Source organism: Rhinolophus sinicus, chromosome 17 (genome assembly GCF_057876585.1).
Source record: "Rhinolophus sinicus isolate RSI-liver-muscle chromosome 17, RSI-T2T, whole genome shotgun sequence".
NCBI lineage: Eukaryota > Metazoa > Chordata > Mammalia > Chiroptera > Rhinolophidae > Rhinolophus > Rhinolophus sinicus.
In genome coordinates this window covers 42,680,266-42,699,532 of record NC_142517.1, presented here as the reverse complement: position 1 = coordinate 42,699,532, position 19,267 = coordinate 42,680,266, and the positions used below count along the sequence as shown (strand labels likewise).

The 19,267-nt window shown below is 34.8% G+C and overlaps 1 protein-coding gene across 4 annotated transcripts in view; it reads left to right on the top strand.

The window, feature by feature from the left end:
• The window catches only part of TBL1XR1 (TBL1X/Y related 1), a 157,786-nt gene that overhangs the window by 115,263 nt on the left and 23,256 nt on the right, over positions 1-19,267 (top strand). For all 4 annotated transcript variants that reach the window (XM_019752254.3, XM_019752263.3, XM_019752216.3 and 1 more), the window contains 7 exons: positions 9,591-9,736; positions 11,824-12,046; positions 12,777-12,909; positions 13,240-13,381; positions 14,410-14,473; positions 14,565-14,662; positions 15,932-15,992. In XM_019752254.3, coding sequence (XP_019607813.1) covers positions 9,591-9,736; positions 11,824-12,046; positions 12,777-12,909; positions 13,240-13,381; positions 14,410-14,473; positions 14,565-14,662; positions 15,932-15,992 — 867 coding nt within the window. The remainder of the gene's footprint in view (positions 1-9,590; positions 9,737-11,823; positions 12,047-12,776; positions 12,910-13,239; positions 13,382-14,409; positions 14,474-14,564; positions 14,663-15,931; positions 15,993-19,267) is intronic.

The following is a 19,267-nucleotide window of genomic DNA, read 5'->3' as shown; positions in this document are numbered from 1 at the left end:
ATAGCTTAAATCTATTGGACTGTTTTAGTAGTAAGTTGAGGTGTGGTATAAAAAAAGATAATTTTGGTAGTCGCATGTGAGAGAGGACGGAAAGAATAGAATAGGGCATTGAGCTCTCAATTTTGGTTTTGAAACAACAGTAGCTCTTCTTATAGGGCTTAGCTAGTTGTCCTTTCTTACACGGGAAATGCAAACATGGCCTTAGATCTTAGACTGCTTGCTGAGATGTTCCCCAGCTGTCCTCCAGTTCCGAGCTTTTCCCTTGGGCAGAGAGACGTTTTCAATTCCCAACCAGCATGGAACAGCTCCTGGAACAGCTGAGAAAATGATGTCTAACAAGGGCAGGGAGGGAAAAAGAAAAGAAATGAGAGTAACCAACCAATGCAGAATAACTTGTTATGAAGCTTTGAAATAGTAGAGCTTGATTTGTTTTCTTTTTCAACTGGTAAAACTGGTGTTGAGGTAGATCCAAAGAGGACATCCACACAGTATTTTGAATATGATAAAATGATTAATGAAGTGGAAAAAGTAGTGTGCCCTAGTGATTGTTACATATATCACATGTATATACATGTTTGAATATTGTTATATAGCATAATACTTTTTGTCCAAAATGGAAAGAATGTATTGGGTCAGAATACATTCTGACTTTGAATCTGACCACCATTTAAGCCCGAGCTTTGAGGCCTTGGACACTAAAGCAAAAATATGTTGTGAAGGGTCAGTGAATGGGAAATACATTTTAATGGCTTGTAGATGTATTGCAAAGGCAATTATTGAGGTTGAACCATATGAAACTACTGTTTCTGGAGATGAGAAACAGTTGAATAGCCCAGCAGCTAGCCTGTGGTTCCTCCTGTGTCAGGTGAGGGAGGAGGGCAGCATGAAGTTGGGGATGTTGAACACTCAAATTCAATCTTGTTTCCAAAGAGAAGTCCACAGATGGATGTTTTATGTTGCTACAAGGACATACAGCAAGGAAGGGGGCAGTAAAATAATACTCTGAATTCGTTTCTGAAAGAGTATCCAGTGATTAAATACCAAAAGTCTTCTTAAAGTTGCTTATGTTCTCAAAGAAAACCCTTCGAAGTCCCATGTTTTAAGGTGTTTTATGTTGCAGTAAAAATAAAGCACGAATTACATTTTAAAAAACTTTCTATGGCAGACTGATATTTATCATATTGAGTTTTTATAATTGCTTAGTGTATTCTTTAGAAAGGTTTATACTTTATAGTGTACTGGTGATGAAGTGATGTTAAGGCACATCTTTAAAAATGGGAACGCCAGTCACTTTATAAAAGTTGTAACTTCCTGTTTACATTGTGATTTATAGGGGAAAATCAGACTCAACCGATGACATTTTGACTTACGGCAGATTTTCTAGGAGGGCAACTTCAATAAATTTAAGAATCGCCTATACCCGAGTTCTAAAGTTTGATCCTCTGACCACCTGCATCAGAATCACTTAGAGAATGGCGAATGGGGCCCAGGAATCTGCTCTTTACAAATGCCCCAGGTGATTCTTAGGCATAATAAAGTTTGAAAGCCACTTGTCTATATTAGTTTTAGGACAGTTAGAACTTGACAAGAAAGTTGACAACAGGTATGTAGTCTGTTCACAATACCTTGAAAGAAAACTCATATCTAGTTAAGGGATAAAGTAGAAAGCATGAAATACTGTACACATTGAGATTTGGAATGTGAGAATATCTCCTAAAGAGGGAGCTGCCACTAAAAGAGGTGTATTTGTATTTGTAGGCAAGATTTTTCAGGAATTTTGATGAGGCATGTTTATATCATAAGGATACTATCAGATGTTCTTTTGAAATTGCTTCCAGGAATAGGAGGTGGGAAAGAGTTTAAGAAATGTATAGTTCTGTCAACTCAGGACAGGTTTTCAGATAGAACTCAGAAGCTAACCCATCTCAGTACTTGCCACTTAATCCAAAAGCTCTTTCTTGGTTCTGATTTTCACTTACACGTAAAAATTGTCCTTTTGCAATTGGTTTTATTTTGAAGTCACCTAGTTCAGAAATTTCTTCTCTGGGTTGTTTTGGGGATTCAGTGTTATTTATCACTATTACTTCCAAGAGATGCTTATTGAGAATTAGTCATTTTATATCCAAGAAATATGATGCAAATTACTTTTAGACCATAAATATTTCTCTTAAAAGATTTAAAGTAATACAGAAGAAATTAGAACCTTAATAATTACTACTTTTAAGATGCTACTTTCCTATAAAAAGAATGCTTTCCCTATAAAGGAGTACTGAATTGAATTAGGAGATAGAAAGTAAATAAATAATCATGATAAAAAGTATTTGTGTAAAGACATTAAAGGGCTGGTTTGCAAAGACTACCACATAAGAAAATAAAAGTTCCTTCTTGCTTGTATCATTATCTGAAAGCTCTCAGTCAGAAAGTGCAACAAACACCTTAAACTTTTGTTCTGTTTTGATAAATGTGTATTTAAGAAATAATGTTTTTCAGTAAGAACTTCTAATAGTCTCTACAAACAGTATTTAATGTTGACTGGGTCATGGTATCTATCTCCAGAGGGGTTTAAAAGCACTTAAATTGTTTTAATTTTAAATACTTTATGTGGTGATCATCCTATTATGACTGCTATCAGCATTAGAAGACATTATCTGTTAAAGTCCCTCTTTTTCCCCACAAATTACATAACTTCTCACATCTTCAGTTTCCACAACCATAAAATGTGTTGCTTGTTAAAAAGGGATTACACTGTGATATTCAGCCTCAAATGTTTTAAGATGTATGTTTGAAATAAGCCATCCTCCCCTATTTATTAAAACTAATTAAGAGAAAAGTATATTTATTATAGGTTGTTTTTATTAAGTGTTGTAACTTTTTATTTTTCTCAGTTTTGTCTACAGAAAGTTCACCCTAAGCAAATTACTTTGCTCATCACCATTTTGTACTTTTAGGAACTAGAGTTCCATATTCAACAAATATTTCCTAGGGAATAAAATGTTATTTTTTTTCTCTTTTGAGATGACTTAAAAATTGAGTGTAGTTGGCATGTGCAGTACTGTAAGCAACAACTGACTTGATTCATTGTGCTCCCTTTCATTAGTGTTTGCCCAGGGGTATTCATAATTTGATTGCCTGAATATTCATATCTAGCAGTCATACTCAGAATAAGTACTAAGTGGTACCTGCTAAGCTATATGTATATAGTAGAACTTGGTACAGTATTAATTTTAGAAGAGCTACACTGGTTTGGACCTTTTTAATCCCACCCCCCTTTTGTATTTTACTATTGACTCTCTTGTAGTTATTCACAGGCTTAGTTAATTTTTTTCTAGAATTATTCCTGGCAATTATTTGTGAACTCGTAGCACTGTTTTTCTTGTTGTTTTGTGTAGGATGTAATTTTATTTTACTTAAATTGTGTATTTGGTTGGGGTGAGAATTTTTTATTGTAAGTTTCATCTATTGCATGTTTAGGATCTCAATAATTTTTCTACTTATATACTTGAATGTTGGATGCTATGAAAGTTTATTTTGCATCTTATGATTGAAGACTAACTGGAAAATGAAAAAACAGTATGTCTTTATTACTGTTATTTCCTAGATTGTGATTTTGAGTACTATTATTTTTAAAAATCCTCACGTTTTTAGAACTGAAGTTCATCTTGCCATAAGTTTCCATTTATGCGAAGGTAATGATACATGTAGGCTTAAAGCATTTTGTTAATGAAAGAGCATCTTGTCTCTCCTGCAGCCCACCTCTCTCCACTGTTTTCTAATCTTTTCAAAGGGTGTCTCCCTGGATATAGGCCTTACACCACATGTCACACACACACACACACACACACACACACACACACACACACACACACAATTTAGAAATATAAATATGACCATAATAGGCACAAACTAACCTGAATGTTTATGTATAACATTAAGGTTCTGACCTATAATAACAAAGCCCATTCATTCCTGTGTTTTTTCCCTTTTTCATTTAATGATTTTGTTTTAACCCCTACAATAGCTAGTAAAATGTCAACAATCAAATGACAGTGTAGTTCTCTTGATGCAGATTAAGGTATCTGGGTTAGATAAACATTTCCTCCTACATATGACCCTGCTGGTGCCATTTATAAACAGACTTTAACAATGGACTGGATAGAGTCAGGTTGAACTGGCTGCCAGTAACGCGCCTCTTGCTACTATGAAGAACTGGAGTGAGGAGAACGCAGGATCTGGTTATGTCCACCTTTAGTCTTTGATTTTTACATGTAGAGTGGTCAGCCACAAAAGTACAAGTAGGTGCACATAGTTTTGCTTTATAATCAAGTAAAATATGCATTAACATTGATTTGACAACATGTAGTTGTTGTACACATGACTAAATAACATTGCACATCAAGCAGCTGTCACAAGTGCTGGTAATTACTATATTTTTATACTTCCTAATCAGTTTTTCTTCTCTTTTTGTCTGATGACTATTTTTTGCTGATAGAAGAAATTCCTATTACACATTCCTACTGACATACTTGTTAAAAGACAGAGGTCTTTGAATCATTGCCAAACAGAGAACTTGTTCAATCTTAATAGTAATCTTTCCATGTTTTTAGGAGTATCTGGCATCGCAAGGGTATAAGGACACATATACATTGCTGATGGGATTCTAAATTTGTACTATTTTGGGGGGAAAGCAATTTTCATAAAAACTTCCTTTAAAATGCTCGTCCTCCTCAACTTTTGAGGGAATCCATGCTAAGGAGGAAAAACAATTACACATGGCAAAAACCTATATATGTAGATACTTGAGGTTAACATTCTTTTAAAATAGTGAACATTGGGAAAGTCCAAATGTCCAGCTATGGGATGAATAATTTACTAGCTGAGTACATTTGTTGGTTAAATAGTATAATAAAATTATTTCAGAAAGTTTAGTTCATATGAAATGTTTTGTAGTTGTATATATTTTTTAAGGGCAAAACTGAGACACATAATTGTATAACTAGTGTATTTTGCTGGAAAAAAACAACATGTAAAGAAAAAAAGGAAATACAAACATATTAACGGTTGCAATTGGGTTTTAGTATTGTAATATTTTTCCTTCTCCACATTTTCCTCTTTAAGTGCTGGGTCTAACTCTTCAACATCCAAGATCCCCCTACTTCTTTTTACCTTTTCTAAAATCTTTTAAGTATTTAAGTGTGGAACTTTTAATCACCAATCTGGGTCTGTGGGACAGAGTAGGAATGGATTTGGGGACAGGGGAGTGTGTCGTGGTGGTGACAGCAGGGATGCAATTTTCTGGGCTTTTCTCATCTGAGGCTTAAATAGGGCCTTGGATAAATCAGATTTTCCTTCCAGTCATGGCCATGTGTTGTGATAATAGTTAAACTTTGCCCTTTTTCTCTTAATTTTTTTTCTTGTTCAGGCACCCTATGTCATAACCATGAGGTTCAATGCCCATTTTCATGTTCCTATATTCTCTGTTTGTAAAGTAGAGTTGTCAGACTCTGGGGGACTAACTCCCTTTTGAGAATACAATCCCTGTCATCCCAAGGGAGAGTATGCCCTGAAACAAGTGGTATTCAGAAAATGGTCGTTTTGTGATCTTGTTTCTTACATGGGAATGGTGTGTAATCTCATGAGTAACCTACACACCCCTGCCACTGCTTATCTTTATCACTGTTTTTATACTAAACTTTGTGGTTTTCAGCCTTATTCTTCTCTGGAATCTCTTTTCTACCTCCCAGATTTCTTAATCACCCTAGTGAGTATGTAGAGTACTTGATTACAGAGGTATTATTTTTATCCGATTTGCTCTTACCATAGAAGGAAGGGATGTTATTTTAGGCAATCAGACCAGACTCCATCATTTCAGATTTAGGTTGATCCCTTTTGCCTTCCATCAAAAGCTGTCCCTGAAAAAGTATTTCATGCACATATATTTACAGATAAATGGAAATATTTTCTGGCATAACCCTGGTTCAAGTTTTAGTTTTGTTTTTCAAGGAAGATTTACGTTGTATGCTTTTTCTGGATTCACAGATTTTCTGATGTGCCAAGATACATTGTAGTACAATTGTATTCTGATTTAACAAATGCTTATTGAGCACTAGTTAAATTAAGTAATGTTCTATTTTTCCAGATTAAGAGATTACTAGACAGGCAGCCCAGTATGCACATACACATGCACACAGCCTTAGACACACAGTGTGGTAAGTGCCATGCACACAAATTAATGGATTAGCATAGAAGAGAATGATCAGCGCTGGGGCAGTGGAAGGAGACTTCACCTGCATTCAGATAGGAGAAAAGAGCACAGGACCACATAAGGCCCAAAGAAAGGCATGAGATAACAGGGCATATTCAAGGTGTTGCATGTAATTGGTAATCACTTGGAATTTAATGTGCAATGGCAAGACGTGTGGGGGTGTGGAGTTGGGGACATGAACCTAGACAGATAGGTCGGGTCAGATTACAAAAGCAGCAGTGTGCCATACTTAGAAGTTTGGCCTTTTTTATGAAGGCCAAAGGGATCATTGAAAGTGCACAAGGAAAGAGTGATAGGATCGGTTTTTGTTTTACAAGTATTACTAGGTTGGTGCAAAAGTAATTGTGGTTTAAAAGGTTAAAAATAATTGCAAAACCTGCAATTACTTTTGCACCAACTTAGTATTCTAGCTGTAGTGTGGCAAATGTACTGAACTGGGGAAGAGAAGAAGGGAATTTATGGCAGTAATGATACAGGCAAAAGACTATGGGGTCTAAACTCCAGGTTTTGGCAGAGAGGGAAATCTTACAGGGCAGTAGGATTGCTAGGATTTGGTGAATGGTGGAATGAATGTCAGGGGACTAGATGGGAGTGAGGGTGACTTTGAGGTGTAAGGAAGTGAAGTCAGAAATTTCTAAAGAAGTTTTGGGGGAGGGGAAGAAGAAGAAAAAGTTTTGAACATAATGGTTTTAAGCTGCCATGTAATGTTATAACTAGAAATAAAGAAAAAATGAGAGTTGATTTGAACATTTATTTAAGCAGAGCATATACTCCTAAGTGTGGACCTTTTTAAAGTAAACGTTAGTAAGAAATGCAAAAGCAGTGCTTAAGGACCACTTCAGGGTTATTTTCTTGCTATTTGAGAACATTCTGAGCGCATGTGCAGTAACTTGAGGTATATGTAAATACCTGCGTGATAGCTTCTCTCCTTGTCTGACAGAACCAATTCAGAAATATATGCAACATTCCTACCAAAATTGACATTGTGCCACCTGCAACTCTTAGGATATTTTTGGACATAAACTTGAACTCCATCATCTAGTTAAACAGAGTTTAAATATTATGATTTTGATTATTTCAGTTGTAGTCATGAATTAGTGCAGAAATCCTGGACTTTAGTGCGATTTATAAGGCTTAATGAAAAATCAGTTTTAAAAGCTTGCTAATAAGACATCTTAATGTTTCATGCATGACTGACACCACTTTCTAACACCCTGAGTGGAAATAGAAGAACAAGGATGCAATTTTTAAATTTTCTGTGACCGTGTTTCCCTGAAAATAAGACCTAGCCGGACAGTCAGCTCTAATGCGTCTTTTGGAGCAAAAATTAATGTAAGACCTGGTCTCATTTTACTATAGTATAAGACTGGGTCTTATATAATATAATATAATTATTATAATATATAATATAATGTAATATAATGTAATATATAATACTGGGTCTTATATTAATTTTTGCTCCAAAAGACTCATTAGAGCTGATTGTCCAGCTGGGTCTTATTTTTGGGGAAACGGTAGTGAACAGGAGCTCACTCTGCCTTACTTAGCTTTACTGTTGACCATATTCTCTCTCTAGGAGCATAGTAGTTATGGCCATGGTTTCTAAATGAATCCTTATTCTCTTAGTGGCTGTTTTTTCATATGGTAATTCAGACTATAAAATAAATTATATATGTGCATGATGTAGGCCCTGCATAAATGATATTGTTTATCATGAAATCTTATTTAAATCTTGATCTCTTAAATCTCTAAACCACGTGGCCGCTTAGCTTTTTTCCTATTAATGATTTACTGCAGAATTTATTTAGTGAGGAATATATAATTGAAAACTAAAATCTTTAACCTTACTGTTTATGGATTTCACTGCCATCTCTCACCCTTTCTCCCCGTCCTTCCCAGTTTCTAGTCTCAGCTTTCTACCCTGGTAATCTGGAATCTTCATATTCAAGTAGTTGTGGATTTCCTGATAGGGGCAGTGTGCAAAATGGTAGATTTTTTTCCCCATTGGTATGTTCTTAGCCATCTCTGTGACCTCAGATTAAACTGAGAACTATAAACGTGTTTATGCTCTTGCCTGTTGGCAAAATCATGAGGTAAAAATGAAAGTCTTTAAGGTAACATCTTTTCATGTCTCACTATGGGTCGTTACAGGAAATGGAACAGTTAGGTGTGCCAAAAAGAGAAGGAAGGAGCCGGGAGGAACATCCACTTCAGTGTACTTTGTCTATTAAACAATTAAAATATTTCCTAGGCGCATGTTGTTAGTGTTTGCCTGTTCATAAGTGACACATGGAGCCTAAGGGTGGAAGCACAAAACGCAAAAGAAAGGGAAAAAAAGACATGAACTAAGCACTAAAAAAACTAGGATACACTGGCTAGACAACAGTTTTTATGTAGATTAAATCAGTTTAACCAAGACTAAAATAAGTCCATATTCCATTTATTCAGTATGAAGGTTTCTTAACATTCTATATTACATGTATTATTTAATTGAATTGTTTAAAATACATTAGTGAAAATTACTATTTAATGGTAATCTCTGATGAGTATTTTGGTAAAGAGAGTTAACCACTCTTGGGTCTATCAGTTTATTAGAATTTTACTTATGAACTTTACTTTCATAAGAAACAAAGCCAATGTAAAGAGATTTTTGTTATGTATTTCTGGTTTTAAGTATTTCAAATAAAAAAATTAAAGAATTACTAATTGAAACAGAAACTGATTTTCACTTGCTATCTCATTTTCTACATCTTTGATTTAGATGGGTTATTACTAAGCGGCAAAGAATTAATAATTTTTTAATCACTTATACATACACTGGGTTTTCAATTTCAATTTTAATTTCTTTCTAGTTTTAGTTTGCTTTTTATTTCCTAAGTAGTTTTAAAGAATCTGCCAAAGATTGAATTTATAAGGTGTTTGACAATTTGTAGAAATTTAAATATAGTGCAAAAATATTAAATGTCACTTTATCTTGGCCTAAATTATCTTGAGTGAAGCAGTTGAGTCACATAATTCCACATGCTTTTTTCCAAGTTTAAAGTTTGATGCTATTTATTGGGAGAACTTATGTGCCACTGCTAAATCTTACATGCACTAGAAATTTTAAATAGGACATTACGTAATTAAAAGTGAAAAGGAAAGCATGCTGAACATACTTGGCTTTTGATACTTCTTTTGTTTAAAATCATATTTGACCTTAGCTAACAGTCTGGGATTTCATGTGAGTGGAACATGATTTTGAAAGATTATAGAGGTCTTTCATTTGAATCTTATAACATGTTGCCACTAGGAAAATAAATTCTTACATCTTTTTTTTTGCTTTTAGGATTTTCTCATTCAGCGTTTACCTTTGGTATAGAAAGCCATATCAGTCAATCAAACATAAATGGTGCCCTTGTCCCACCTGCTGCATTGATTTCCATCATCCAGAAAGGTCTCCAGTATGTAGAGGCAGAAGTTAGTATTAATGAGGTAAGGAAGACTTATTTCAAGTATTAACTCTTGTTCTTCAGTATGTCCTTACCTGATGTCTTGTTTGCTCATTATCTGGCTGACAGAACCGAAGGGCATTATTCCTAATGTCACGATCAGGTCGCACAGGCAAGGCGTGTTGGCTCCCAGCTGTGAGGACCATTATTTGGGGCTTATTTCCCTTGAGATGTTTTTGTAAGTAAATAGTAAGGAATAATTTTCTTTGAAACAGCATTGTGCTGTGGAATGCTAAGACCATTGATGGTCTGAAACGTCAGAGAATCTCAGATTATTTGGTTATACCTTGTCTTGGAGGGCAGTTTGTCATTGAAGCTAATTGTTCATATTATTGCCCATTTAAGGTCCATAGATAGATAGGTAGTTTAACTCAGGTGTCAGCCAACTGTGACCCACGAACCAAATCCTGCCCATGGTTTGTTTTTGTAAAGTTTGATTGGAACACAGCCATGCTCATTCATTTATGTATTGTCTGGCAAATTTTGTGTTACAGTGGCAGAATTGAGTAGTAATGACAGAGACCTTATGGTCTGTACAGCCTAAAATATTTGCTATCTGTTCTTTACGGAAAAAGTTTGTAAACTCTGGTCTAGCTGAAAATTTTCATGTATTGTCACGATTTATGACATGTGGAGCTTTTACCTTATTTTCATTTTAGAGATTAACATCTTCCCCTTTCCTCTCACACATGTTTTTAAAACTGAAGCATCCATGGTTTCTATATCAGTGTTTATTACTATAATTATATAGCATAGTAAAATTGATTTTATTATCTTTGTTTCCTCATCTCTGTAACTGAAAAATCCACTAATACTAAATTAAATGTGTCTTCACTGTCTTTCAGCACTTTCCCTCCCAGAGTATCCTATATTGAAGAGGGTGCTAAACATTTTCTATTAGTGGCTAGAGATGAAGTCTCATTTTATCTGAAAAACTTTTTATAGATTTAATACAGTACTCCACAATGTATCTGTTGGTTTTAATATTTTAAAGTTACTTACAAATTAAAATACTTTCTCCTACTCCTCAAAAAGTCCATTACAATTGACACCTTAGAAATATCTCCTGTGTTTTTGTAACTCGGAGCACCCATCACACCACTGTCAGAGGTCAGTAGTGCATGTCCATCAACTTAAGTGAGCCAGGCTTCACATATGCATATTGTTAGCTAATTTGCACTGTTTCTAGCGTGCTCTGTGTTTGTATCTCTTCTTGTACTTGCTGGAGAACTTTTTATTAATTGTGGACTTCCTAGTATGAATGAGAGGAGCTTTGGAAAATTACAGCAAGTCCGTAAATTAAAGAGCAGTAGACTATGAGTTAAGATGGTGCTTCTCAAATATTACTGCACATAAGACTCCCCCAGAGAGCTTAAAACACAGATTCCTAAGCCCTTCAAAGATTTTCATTTTGTAAGTTTGAGTCTACATTTCTCACAAATTACCAGGTGACGGTGGTCCTTGGATCACACTTTCAGTAGCACTGGTTAAGAGATTGCCACCTGCCATTAACTAGCTGTGTAACTTCAGCAAGTCTTAGCCTGGTTGTGCTTGCATTTCAACATTAGTAAAATGAGATGTTATATGGCATAGTATCTGAAGTCCATTTCTGTTTTAATATTTTAGTCAATTTACAAGAAACTTTTGAGTCCATCAAAGCTATTTTAGAAGTTTTTAGTTTTAAATAAGTATTTACTATAACATGGCACCAAATCTCTTACCATTGTATGATTGATTTCATATTGGTCATTGCTTTTGATTAACAGTTTTGGATAATAAACTTTTTTATCACCTAGGCTTACTTCTTATTCCTTTCAGTATTTCAGCTGTATCTGTGCAACATGTAGCAGTAAGAACTAGGTGAGGAGGAAAAATTAAACAGCCATTTGCAGTTGCTCCTTGAAGTTTCCTGCTTCCCTCTGACTCCTTTCCTTCTTGCATGTATTCAGAAAATTATCTAAAAGTGTTTTTTTTGGAATGAAGCTTATCATTTGTGCTGTTGACTTGTATGAATACAAATTACCCTAAATGTGTTCCCTTTGATTTTTCCTCTCAATATTCCAAATCCAGGATGGTACCTTGTTTGATGGTCGACCAATAGAATCTCTGTCACTGATAGATGCCGTAATGCCTGATGTAGTACAAACGAGACAACAAGCTTACAGAGATAAGCTTGCCCAGCAACAAGCAGCAGCTGCCGCAGCTGCCGCAGCTGCCACAAACCAACAAGGATCTGCAAAAAATGGAGAAAACACAGCAAATGGGGAGGAGAATGGAGCACATACTATAGCAAGTGAGCCAAGAGAGAATTTTTAAAAATTCCTTTTCAGAAGAAATATTGTGCTTTATGGGCATGTCACAGCTTCCAAGATGAAATAACATCATCAATATCATTTATGCCAACTTGTTCCTCTAACTTGTATCACACAATTCAGATTTTTATTCCTAAAGCTCCAAAAAGCTAGATTTCCTTTCATGGATTTTCTTTTTTTTTTTTTTTTTAATACTTAAAAACTTATTTTTCTACAGTTAAATGAATTTTGTATCTGCATTTGATTTCTAAATAAAATTTGGAATAGTAGTCATTAACAAATACAATAAAGCTCTGACATGGAAATATAAAGGCAACTCTCATGTTATATGAATGATATCAGCAACCCCTACTGGCAGAAACTCAGAATAGTATTGGCATGGATACATTTAATTCAAACCATTTTATTATTATTTTAGTCATGTTTGGGTCTAACCTTTTGCATTCCTTCTCTACCCTTACCCTCTGCCTCTAAACATACATACATATGTCTTTTTAAAATAGTATAGTCATGTTTAAAGATAGGAATTTATTTTCCATATGTTAAGTAGTGTATAATCATTTTCACCATTATCCGACATAGTAAAAAAAAAAAAATGTTGCCCTATATTATTACAAAGGAGATAGTCGCTGGTTAAGAATCCCCCCCCCCCCCGCCCCAATGTTGTAATATTACCTAACTGGAATTTTCCCCTTGTTTCATGTGATGCAGATAATCATACTGATATGATGGAAGTGGATGGGGATGTTGAAATCCCTCCTAATAAGGCAGTCGTGTTGCGGGGCCATGAATCTGAAGTGTTCATCTGTGCCTGGAATCCTGTTAGTGATCTCTTGGCATCAGGGTATGTTTCTCAAAGTGAAACTAAGATGGATTTTAAAAAGAATCTGACCAAATTATTATTTACATTTTATAAATACATTTTTCACATTTTCAAGTTTCTGTTGCTTGTTGCCATTTTGCTTCTGTAAATGTTTCTCATAAAGTAATCTTACATGGTTTCATTAAACTTCAGGAGTGCTTGGGGCCCCCAAAGTGGAGACAAAAAAAGAAGTGGAAATTCCTGATAGTCTTGTTTTATTTGCCTTATTACTATTAGGATGTAAATGTTTTTATTTTTATTTTGGGATCCTTGAGAATATTATGAAGATTTAAAATATATTGCATACTGTAGGTCTGGAGACTCCACAGCAAGAATATGGAATCTTAGTGAAAATAGCACTAGTGGCTCCACACAGTTAGTGCTTAGACATTGTATACGAGAAGGAGGACAAGATGTCCCAAGCAACAAGGACGTGACATCTCTAGATTGGAATGTGAGTATCACTGTATTGTCCATGCTGGATGTAGTTACTAATCTACTTAATCTGTCTAATCCTCAGACTGATGGCAGGGTTTGTTGCTTTGTTCTGCTGGTTTTGGATTTCACTAACTAATAACAACAGACTAGGGATCCTTGCTCCCAGATAAACGGTCTTAAAAACGAAAACTGGCCTTCTAGCAGTTAAGTCAAGGTTCCACTTCCACCTCTGCAGTTTATCTAGCAGCAGAACCTTCGTAAAACAGGTGGATGACGACTGTGTGCTTCACTTTCCTCACATGTATAGTAAAAGTTGATAATGGTACCTACGTAAATGAGGTAATAGATGAAAACCAATAATGGGCACATAATAAGTCCTTAACTACTAAACCTTTTGTTGGGGGATAAGAGATACCTATATAGCAAAAACATATTCTAGTTTTTCTCATTTTGCTGTGAAGTGATGAAAACTGTCTTTTGGGAACGATTAGTCTAGATTACTTCCAAGCTTTACTGTCGCTATAGTTATCTTATAATTCTGAATAATTGTTAATTCAATATATGATTTAACATTTTTCAGGGATAACTTGATTACTGTGACTTACCAGAAAGTTTGATTTTAGTGTTGATAACGCTTTACCCTTTCAGTTTCAAATTCATGATTAACAGCTTAGTTTATTTCCATTCCCATGATTAATTTGTGGAAAATTAGCATATTTAAAGTTCCTATATATTTTCCTTATTTCCATGTTGCCTTTTTCCTTCCTTGTTACTTTGCACCCATTTTTCACCTGCCCCCAGAAATTTCTTAGACTGTTTCAGTGTTACCAAGAATTTTAGGGGTCATTTATCCTTGACTCAGCAAGTAAATGTCCTTTCCTCCTCTGGCTTCTGTTCTGTAACTTTTTGTGGGGCTTTCAAAGGATCTTCCAAATCTCGTTCCTTGGGGAATGTCAAGGATCTGCCGTAAACACGAAATATTCTAATAACAGTTAAATGCCCTTTCTGGATCATAGAATTGAAAGACATGTGTTTCTCTGACAGAGTGAAGGTACACTTCTAGCAACTGGTTCATACGATGGATTTGCCAGAATATGGACTAAAGATGGTAAATGAAGCATCATTCTTTTCATTTATTGTTGTTGGTCTTAAGTTATAAAGTTTGAAATAATTTCAATGTTTTCTTTTTTGAATATTAGGTAACCTTGCTAGCACCTTGGGGCAGCATAAAGGCCCTATATTTGCATTAAAATGGAATAAGAAAGGAAATTTCATCCTAAGTGCTGGAGTAGACAAGGTAAAAGAACATTAAACTAAATTCTATAAAGGTTAATGTGTTACAGAATATAACTGGAAAGTAATAATATTCTCTGCTAATCACATAAACAAAATATTCGTATTTGGGAAATTCAGCTATAAATTTATGGTAATAATACAGATGCTTTCTTAGATATTCTGGCAGCTCATGGCTGAACCTACTCACGAGAATTCCTTTTATTTTTTATCTGTTTGACCACACTCCTCATTCTTGGCTGGAATTTGAGCCATAGTGAATGGCATACGTCCCATACTCTTTGCTTTCCTTCTGCAGTTTCTAGTTTATCTCATCAGTGAGTATGGCTCTGGAGTGATTCTATGGGAAATCTTAGAACCAGTCTGTTAGCAGAACTCCTGGTGCTTAAATTGAATATTTAATAAAATGCAGGATCTTTTCAGCTTTTTTCACCTAATTAAGCTGGAAAATATGCATAGGTTGAAAATATGGCTTCTTCCCCCCACCCCTCCCACCCCTTCACTTTCTTAGGTCATCCCCTTTACCACACCTCCCGAAATGAATACAGGTTTTAGGATTATTTGAATCTAGGAAAATACATGCTCCTAGGTAACTGGGTGCATTGTCAAAAAGGAAGTAGAGAGAAAAAAGGGGAGAAAAGTGAAGAAGGGCGGGTGGGAGGGGACAGCCCTGTTAATAGTCACAGCCACTGTGTAATACTTTTTCCATCCCCAAAGTTAAAAAAATTAGTGATGGGAGGGTGTTAAAAAGAATGGTGAATATATCCATTCATATTTAGATACCATACTTTAATGTAATATGAAATACATTGTTTTAAATATCAAAATTCAAGCTGACTTTATATATTAATGTGAGCTTTAAAAATCTTAATATTGAGAATTAGCTAATTACTTTGTTAACCAGACTTTTTCTCCATATAGTTAAACAGTAAAAGATCGTACGTTAAAATCACTATTGAAGTGGAATTTCTTAAGCAATCTGACATAATACCTGGTACTTTGTAGACAACCAATAATTGATATTTGAAGTAAATTAACTGATGAAAAACCATCAGGGAAATACTAAATTGCCTAATAGTCATACCTTTCCCCGCACCCCCACCCCACCCCCGAAAATGGAGTATAGCTCATTGTACTCTTTGGGATAAAGTAAATGTTAAAAATTAAATCCACGCTGACATTTCATATTGCTTTAATATAGTTAGGAATCTAACTTATACATCTGTAATAAACTTTCAAATGCTTAGCAATATGTTTTTCTTTTCAATCACAGACTACAATTATTTGGGATGCACATACTGGTGAAGCCAAGCAACAGTTTCCTTTTCATTCAGGTAAATCTTCACAATTTACATGAGAACTGGAGCTTTCATATATTTTTCTAATTAAACTTTTAACAGATATAATTCATTTAAAATCTTGAAATATCAAACACCAATCTCGTTACTAGTTCTTTGAGGGGTTAATGTTCCATGACTTTCAGATTGTTAGTTGTCGGAGGATTATAAAAAATTTTCTGTGAAATATATCATAAAAACACATTTGAGGCCTGGTTGGTACTATTTAATGGTATTATTTACAGAACATAGATTTTTGAATCAGGAGGTCTAGGTTTGAATGTTAATTCCACCCCACTTTATAAGCTTTAAGACTTTGCAAGTCACTTAACCTTTCTGTGCCTATTTTCTCTTCAAATGAGGGTTAATAATAATAATAATAACACCTATCTGTTATGAGGATAAGAAAGTAATGTACATGAAAATACTGTATAAACTCCTACAAATTTAGGTAATGGTTATAATTTCTCATTTTGGATTGATGTATTGAAGTCAGTCCTACTGTGTACATAAAACAAAAATTAGGCCTTTTCGTTGTTGGAACTTGGGTGCTATAGATGGATTTCTCTTTTATGAAATAATTTGATACTTATATAATTTGATACTTATATAATTTGATACTTAAATCTGACTCCCAAAATAGTGTGCTTCATCCTCCATGATACGTAGCCACAAACCACTGCGTACAAAAGATGAGTAGAAACAGTTGCATTTTAGTACCAGTGTTCCTTTGCAGCCTAGAACCTTTGTGCCTGCTTTTATGGAGTTTCCTGGTGACAGTAACTGATGTTAAACTGGAGCAAGATGCCTAATAACTATTAGAACAGCAGTTTTAGTACTACCTGATTTAACTGCTGCTTTCAAGATTTTTCTGTGGTTCGAGAGCGTTTTTATTTAGAGACTGACTAAAGTAACTGGTTATTTTCAAATCTTTGCTAACAGTTTTTTCACAAAAGGCAATGACACAGCATCACCTTGAAAACTGAAACTTAGAGCTTCTGGCATTTTGCTTTTTTGTCTTTCTCTACATAGTGTGACTAAACATGCCAAATAAAGTACAAAGTTATTTTCCTGTAGTATTTGAGTAACATAATTTTGCAAACATTATGCTAAACAGTTCAGCTTGATTAAAGCTTACCATGTTAATAGGCATTTACACATCGATTTTTTATTTGCCTTTGCTTCTAGTCTTCATTCTGATAGAATTCTCTTAAGCCTCTGGCTGTTTCACCTAAAAGTTTCTCCTACCTCCTAGGAGTGATGGAATATTGAGATAAGTATGTGTGTGGTACTTTTACTAGCCATTATATAATGTGTACCACCATTGTGCTAGAGATGCTGCTCTCTCTATGCGTGATCACATTTAGTCCTGGCTGCAACTCCATAGGAGGCATATGGTACTGAAGCCATTTTACAAGTAAATAAACTTTTTACCCATGGTATTCTTTCTTGCCATTCTTTTTGTTTGTTTAAACTGCTTTATTGAGGTATAATTGACATACAAATTAACTCTACATATTTAAATTGTATAATTTGAAATGTTTTGACATATGTGTATACCACTGAAACCATCACCACACTCAAGACAATGAATGTATTTATTAGCTTCAAAAGTTTCCTCCTGCCCCTTTATGATCTCTACCTATCCCCAGGCAACCACTGTTTGTCTGTTACCGGAAATTAGTTTATGTTATGTTAAAGAGAATCACACGGTGTGTATTGTTTCACTCTGCATAATTTTGATTTTCTTTCAATTGATGAATAGTATTCCAATATGTAGATGTACCACAGTTTCTTCCATTCACCACCTACTGAAGCAAATTTGGGTTTCCAGTTTTTTGCTTTTACAAAATAAAACTGCTATCAACAATCATGTTTTTATTGACCTTTATAAGGACTGTGCTTTCATTTCTCCTGTGTACATACCTAGAAATGGGATGACTAGGTCATATGGTCGGTGTATGTTTAACTTGTTAATCAATCGCCAAGCTGTTTGCCAGAGTTTATATTTTCCAAACTGGTTTACGTTCTCTGCAGCAGTGGGTATTTCAGTCCCTCTGTATCTTTCCCAGCACTTGGTATGTGTTCAGTCTTTTTAATTGTAGCCACTCTTACGGTGTGTGTAGTGGTATCTCACTGTGGTTTTAATTTGCATTTCCTAATGACTAATGATGTTAAGCATCTGTCATGGGCTTATTTCTTTTCTTTTTTTTTAAATTAAAGTTTATTGGGGTGACAATTGTTAGTAAAGTTACACTGATTTCAAGTGTACAATTCTGTAATACATTATCTATATATCACATTGTGTGTTCACCACCCAGAGTCAGTTCTCCTTCCATCACCATATATTAGACCCCATTTACCCTCTTCTAGAGCCCCCCTCCCCCCTCTTTGATCCATTTTGAATTAATTTTGGTACATGGTGACATATAGCAGCAGTCCAGTTTCATTCTTTTTCACGTGGCTTTCATTTCTTCCAGCACCATTTGTTGAAGAGGCTGTCTTTTCTTCATTGTATGTTTTTTGCCTCTTTGTCAAAAATTGTCCATATTTGTGTGGGTTATTTCTGGGTTCTCAGTTCTATTCCATTGGTCTGTGTGTCTGTTTTTCTGCCAATACCATGCTGTTTTGATTATTGTAGCCCTGTAGTACAAGTTAAGTCAGGGAGTGTGATACTTCCAGTATTGTTCTTTTTTTTTTTTTTTGATTGCTTTTGCTATTCGGGGTCTTTTGTGGTTCCATACAAATCTGATGATTTTTTGTTCTATTTCTTTAAAAAAGATCGCATTGGGATTTAATGGGGATTGCATTAAATCTGTATATTGCTTTGAGTAATAGGGCCATTTTAACTATGTTGATTCTTCCAATCCATGAGCACAGAATGTCTTTCCATTTCTTTGTGTCTTCAGTTTCTTTTAAAAATGTCGTATACTTTTCAGCATAAGTCTTTCACATCCTTGGTTAAGTTTATTTCTAGGTATTCTTTTTGTTGCAATTGCAAAAGGAATTGTTTTTTTTTTTATTTCTTTTTCTGAGACTTCATTGTTAGTATATAGGAATGCAATTGACTTTTGTACGTTGATTTTATAATCATGTGCTTTGGTGAAATGTCTGTTTAAATCTTTGGATCTTTAATTTAGCTTTGTTGTTTGCTTAATGAGTTTTGTGAATTCTTTATATATTTTGGATGCAAATCTTATCAGGTATGTATAAATACTGTCTTTATAGGCTGTGGCTTGTCTTTGCAGTGTTTTGACAATGTCCCTCAAAGA